Here is a 6,539-nt window from a genome sequence, read left to right as displayed (position 1 = left end):
ACAAAAAAAAAAAAAAAAAAATTTAAACCAGAAACTTTAGACAAGGGTGCTACTTTTTTTGTAAAAAGTTACAGCTTACTGAACAAAATCACACTAGAGGCTGAATGAGGCTACTCAGTATTTTTTATTCAATTCTATTAACAAAATTTTGAGAAAGATATAATAGCTTTCAGAAGAAATTCGTACTAGTTTCTGAATCAGGATATCTATAAGAACACACACACACACATATACGTGCAGGCCAGAACAGGGGGGCAGTTGGCATGGGCCTACGATTTTGAGGGGGCCGACTTCCGAATACAGAATAAACACAAATGTACTATTGTATTTACTGCTTCTTATTACAGTACTGTACTCAACTGTCTTACATACATTTTGAATAAAATTGCTCGCCATTACCTTTTTTATAAATCATTCTAGTTCTTTTATTTGTTTCTGTTACTTGTAAATACATCACGTACACTACATGTACATGTATATACCCATACATGAATCATATGTATTTAGCACTGATTACAAAAATACTGAATGAGCAGTTTGAGAAGGGGGCCTACATTTCCCATCTGGCCTGGGCCCATAACCAGCTTTGTCTGTATATGTGCAGTTTCTTTTAAAATTCTCCTGTACTGTAATTTATACAAAGCATTTAGATACAAACAGTTTCTCAATTCATAATTCCAGAGAATCAATAAGCAAAGTCCTGCTATCTCTACTACACCTCACAAAATTAGACCTGATATTTAAGGAGGGATAACCTGCAACAATTCAATTTAAAGTAAAGACACTTTACCCTGTGGGTAGAGGCTGGGGTCTTTCCCACGTTGTGCTTCGTGTATTATGATCCACATAATATTTGCGTCCATACTGATCAAACCTTACTTCCCAGCTGAAAACAAACAAGTTAACAAATTTAAAACTTGTAAAAATATAAATTTATACTATGATGTGAAGGTGAATGTTTTTTTTGTTTTTTTATAAGTTTATGCTCTGATAAAAAAAAATCACAAATTTATAGTAAAATTTTTTTACACATTCAAATATATAGATTGACAATAATTTATAAAAAAAATACATTTTCCACATATAAGGGGTATAAAATTTGTTAAGAATATTAAGTACAAACCATGCTAAAAAATTACTAATTCTTAATGAACTGATTACTTAAAAAAAAGATTACAACAAATACGTTTGTGATCACAAAATATAAGGTTAAAAATATATAAAGGATATATCATTACTGAACAATTTAATTCTTTTTTTAAACAATGAAACATTAATTAATTATGTTGAAAGACACAGAGTTCTGATACTGTCTACATTAAATTTATTACTGAATTAAATGACAAGTTTACCCTGATGGCAAAGGTTCTCCTTCAACTCCTGCTGCTGCTGCCTGACCGCAGTTACCATGCTGGCCAGTCGGACCGTCGGGTTGAGAGTTTGGAGCAGTGGGGGAAGAGCTTTCACTTCTTGACGTACTTAAAGTTGTCACAGCTGTGGTACTGGGTGGTACAGTAACAATATTAGAATATAAAGGGGAACTACTGACAGAAGGGAGAGACCTTAAAGGATTATATACGGTCCCTGAGTGTAGTCCACTGTAAGGTGTCTGTAGAAACCCAGTGTTACTAATAGTGACACCAGTAGGAACTTGAGGACCAGGAACAGCCATAGCTTCTACATCTGTGTGAGAAGGACACATTCATAACAAATACATGGAAAAAATGTTTACAGATAGTTTTTGAGTCACCATGAGATTAGCCATATTCTAACTTTTGACAATGTAAGTGTATATTCATGAAATTTCGCAGACTATCAATAGACATTACAAGTGTTTTGTACACAAAAAATCAGATTTTGTAATTAGGTAATATTAATAAAAATTTCTCTGTGAGCATATGGATTGAAAATTGTCAAATTTCATTTATGTAATCTCTAGAATCTCCTAAATAATTATTAGACGTTTTTTTTTCTTTCAGAAAACCTTAATACTTTATTTGTCATTTTCTCTATCCTAACTCTATATGGAATCAGTCAATTTGACCAACCTCATAACCACCATAAAAAATTAGGAAATAAACCTCATTTACCTGTTTATCCTAAATAGCTTAAAGCTCATAACAGTATACATTTATTTATACTTAATTTTATTGACACGTGAACAACATCTAACTAATAATCCCACCACACAAGTTACAAATCACTTGGCAAACATGTAGCTCATGTTACTGTGTCAAATTACAAGTACTGACCCCTGGGGCACACCACTAGTAACAAAAGTCCAGTTTGACTGAACTCCATCAATAACATGCAAGATATTTTTCTTACCTGCACTACTGGACTGGCCTGAGAGATTAAAATTCGTTAAAGAGGCAGGTAAGGACTGTAGTCTCGGATCTCTCGACTGTCTATTCAGGTTGTCTGACGTACTAGAAGTACCGTCTGAACTTGTATTGGAAGAATTGGTTCTTGCTGCCGTATAGACTGGATTAAAAACTACCGGTTTCCAGGGACGGATGCGAGGCCCAGAATGTTGCCGACTTAAATGACTGTTTCCTCCACTGGTGGATGGGCTGGATGACTGAGCTCCACTCTGAGGAAGGCTTCCATTAAGTTGTAACGTTACAGATGGTTGAGCATCTATAACACAATGTAATAAATGATAACTACAAAGTCATGATGGATTCGTATTCTGTATACAAACAAGAACTACACTTCTGTATTATTAGTAAACTTCAAACAACATACTTATTTACCTTCAAAATTCTATGACGAACTTTCATAATTGCTTTTCCCAGAAAATTTATACATTTTTGTTATGGTGTAATATTTCAAAATGTGACAGCTTAAGTCATCAAAAAATAGAATTAATCCTAATTCATTGCCATTAAACAAGTTAGGAGAACAAAGATTTATGCAAAACAACCATAACACAAATACTTACTTGCATTAGAACTATCTGAAAAGTTCCTTGGAGGATACCGAATCATCTCTATTTGTACTCCGTCTAGAATTGTAACTACAAAACTTGAACTTCGTCCAACCTTTCCAGCAACATTAAGCTCCATGGGCATTGGTAACTTGTCCACTAGTTTAAAAACAGTTTTAAGTATTTTAAATAAGTTTAATTTCAAGAACTGAAAGTATACAAATAATACAGAAAAATCTGAAGCTTAGAGAACGTGTAATGTGAACGTCAAAGTAAGAATAAAAAACAAACTATAAATGGCAAATCCCTTTAGCAAGCTGGAATCTGCCTTTAATGGAATAATTGTTCCAGTAATTAACTTTTTCCATATGGGATCGTTCGATTTGACCAACCTTGTAACCATAAAGTAACCATCAGAGTTTCGATACTATAACTTTTTAATATTGGTATATCTTAACGAAATTTGGCAAGCTTTCAGTAAACATTACAAGTCTTTAGTACACAAAACGTAAGATTTTTCCATTAAGTGTTTTTAGTAAAAATTTGTCTTTGAAAATATGGAGTCAAAATGTTGACTGCTCCAAGTGCAAAGTGATTGTCATGCTAAGATGAAAAATATTTTTCTTCATCTAAGACTTTTCATTTGCGTAACTTCTTAAACCTTCTCAATAATTATTAAATTTTTTTTTTTAGTAACACTTAACATTTTATCTGTTATTTTCTCTACTCTTACTCTGTACGAACTCCGTTAATATGACCGACCTTGTAATCGGCATTAAAAAATATGAAATAAATCTAAATTACCCTTTTTGTCTTTCTAAAATGGCTGCAGATTGTAAAAGTCTACATCTGTTCGTACTTAATTTTATTGAGTTTGAACCGTGTCTAAATAAAAATGCTGCCAAACAAGTTGTAAATCATTCGGCTAACGCGTAGCTCATGTTACCATATTGAATAAAGTGTTCAGGAACGTTCCCTTTGAAGAAATGTTTTTCACTATCTTACTTAATCTAACCTAACAAGTTTCTGAATTCTACATTTTAATTACTTTTATAACAATAAATAATAAAATATGCACGAAAAACATGAAATATAGTACCAACATTAGACTTGTTTTTTGTAGTCATGTGCCAATGAAACTTAAGCCTACTTTTATTTTATAATGCTGGTACCAGTACACTTAATTTTTATTTACTTAAGTAATGCTCCTAAGAACATAGCATAAAAACATATATAAAACAAACAATGTCCTAAAACTATTATATTTAACTAACTTTGTAAGTAAGACAAGAGAGAGACTTAAATCAATTCCCTGAACATCACAAGATGAACCTTCAAACTGAAAACAAAATTGACAATATTCTGTACTAAAAATAATGTAACATTATATGTCATTCAATACTTTCTATTGGTTATAAATAATATAGTACAAAACATCATAGAGAATTATTGGCAATTTGTGAAAGAGAGAACGTGAAAGATGGGCGTGGCATGTGGGTCTGATTTTATAGTAATATAGTAATAACAATATTATAATGAGTGATTTATGTTAAATTTCATACTTCAGGAAGAGGTGGTAAATAAATTAGAGGGGGGGGGGAGGTAGACCCAGAGAACAAATGTCACGATTCTCTTATTAATAAGGATTGTACTTTCTTATAAAATTAAGAACTTAAAACGTGTATTAAAATTTAGATTATTATCTAATTGTTAATAAAGTAGTTTAATTTGGAATGTAACTCTGTAAAAGGTCATGATATGCACACTCTGACCTACCCCTTGCGAGAAGGTTAAGGAACAGATTTGGCTCCTGGATAAAGTTTTAACCTTTAATCACCCAAAAGCAGAAACACACTTACTTAATAAAAAACTTATGTTTATATATTTATATAACATAACCTCAACAGAGAAGTATGATAGTTTCTATCTGTTTACTGGGATGTACATTAATTTTAGTAGTGATATTTTGAATCACTTTTTGGTCATGTTATTATTTCATTATCTAACATGTCTTTTGGTCATGTTATTATTTCATTATCTAACATGTCTTTTGGTCATTTTATTATTTCATTGTCTAACATGTCTTTTGGTCATTTTATTATTTCATTGTCTAACATGTCTTTTGGTCATTTTATTATTTCATTATCTAACATGTATTTTGGTCATGTTATTATTTCATTGTCTAACATGTCTTTTGGTCACATTTTTTATTTCATTGTCTAACATGTATTTTGGTCATGTTATTATTTCATTGTCTAACATGTCTTTTGGTCATGTTATTATTTCATTGTCTAACATGTCTTTTGGTCATGTTATTATTTCATTGTCTAACATGTCTTTTGGTCATGTTATTATTTCATTGTCTAACATGTATTTTGGTCATGTTATTATTTCATTGTCTAACATGTCTTTTGGTCATGTTATTATTTCATTGTCTAACATGTCTTTTGGTCATGTTTTTTATTTCATTGTCTAACATGTTTTTATTTCATTGTTTAACATGTCTTTTGGTCATGTTATTATTTCATTATCTAACATATCTTCATGTTTGAGCTGGACTTGTGTTTATTCATATAAAAAAAACTAATGATTTTGCAAAATTATTTCTCAGTTGAAAGCTTTATATTCATAAAAATATTTATCAAATTCTTCACACTAGCCTTAAAACTTGGAAAGTTTTCAATCTTTTATTACTCATACTCTTTACAGAGTGACAAATGTTTGTCACTTGACCACAACCAATAACATTTGGAGTTGATGCTTTGTTTCACACACTTTATGTGGATTGTATTAATCACTAATAACATTTTGGACAAGAATACTAAAATTTTTACACGTTGCCAACATTAAACTTGGACAAGAGCACTTACATTTCCACATGTTGCCGACATAAAACTTGGACAAGAGCACTTACATGTTTACACATTGCCAACATTAAACTTGGACAAGAACACTTACATTTTCACACATTGCCAATGTTAAACTTGGACAAGAACACTTACATTTTCACACATTGCCAACATTAAATTTTGATAAGAACACTTACATTTTCCATTGTGCTGAGAGAGAACCTTGTAAAAATCTAGTGAGCAATCCCCCAGAAGGCTATCCTTGATCAAAGAGTTGTGATTTAACACTCGAATATGCAATTTTGAATATGGATTCACAAGCCTGTAGAAAAATAAACAAGAAGTACATGAACAGGATTCTCTTTGTAGAAAGGAGAAACAGTAAATACGAGGTTAGTTTTTCACCAAAATATAGAAGTGTGTGAAGAACTTATAATAGTGAAAAATTAATACAAAACTGATTACAATTTAAAGTTATAGATTTATCCTATGAATGTTGATTAACGAATAAAATATAATTTAGTTTAATGCATTTAATGTAACAATCTTAGCCACTCCACTTGCCCCTTAGGTACAAATACGCTACAGAACTTATTTGTATCCTTTATAAACGTACTGTCATATGGCCACGTACATAAAAAGTGGTTTCAGACAAAGATTTTAAAAGCAACAGATTATTCCCCCCCCCCTCATTCATGGTCCCTTAAATAAGAGCAAACATTACAACTTAATCTGCTTCTGTTACTTTACACAATACTGAG

At 31.4% G+C, this 6,539-nt stretch overlaps 1 protein-coding gene across 1 annotated transcript in view; it reads right to left on the bottom strand.

The window, feature by feature from the left end:
• The window catches only part of LOC106471579 (E3 ubiquitin-protein ligase Su(dx)-like), a 36,251-nt gene that overhangs the window by 20,338 nt on the left and 9,374 nt on the right, over nt 1–6,539 (bottom strand). The window contains exons 4-8 of the mRNA XM_022400197.1: nt 5,976–6,100; nt 2,945–3,088; nt 2,329–2,640; nt 1,353–1,683; nt 791–886 (exon numbers count right to left, since the gene is read on the bottom strand). Of these exons, the coding sequence (XP_022255905.1) occupies nt 791–886; nt 1,353–1,683; nt 2,329–2,640; nt 2,945–3,088; nt 5,976–6,100 (1,008 nt within the window). The remainder of the gene's footprint in view (nt 1–790; nt 887–1,352; nt 1,684–2,328; nt 2,641–2,944; nt 3,089–5,975; nt 6,101–6,539) is intronic.

The sequence above is a fragment of the Limulus polyphemus genome, unplaced genomic scaffold, assembly GCF_000517525.1.
Source record: "Limulus polyphemus unplaced genomic scaffold, Limulus_polyphemus-2.1.2 Scaffold4712, whole genome shotgun sequence".
NCBI classification, from domain to species: Eukaryota; Metazoa; Arthropoda; class Merostomata; order Xiphosura; family Limulidae; genus Limulus; species Limulus polyphemus.
Note: the sequence above shows the minus strand (reverse complement) of the source record. Positions and strands in the feature narration are given on the sequence as shown.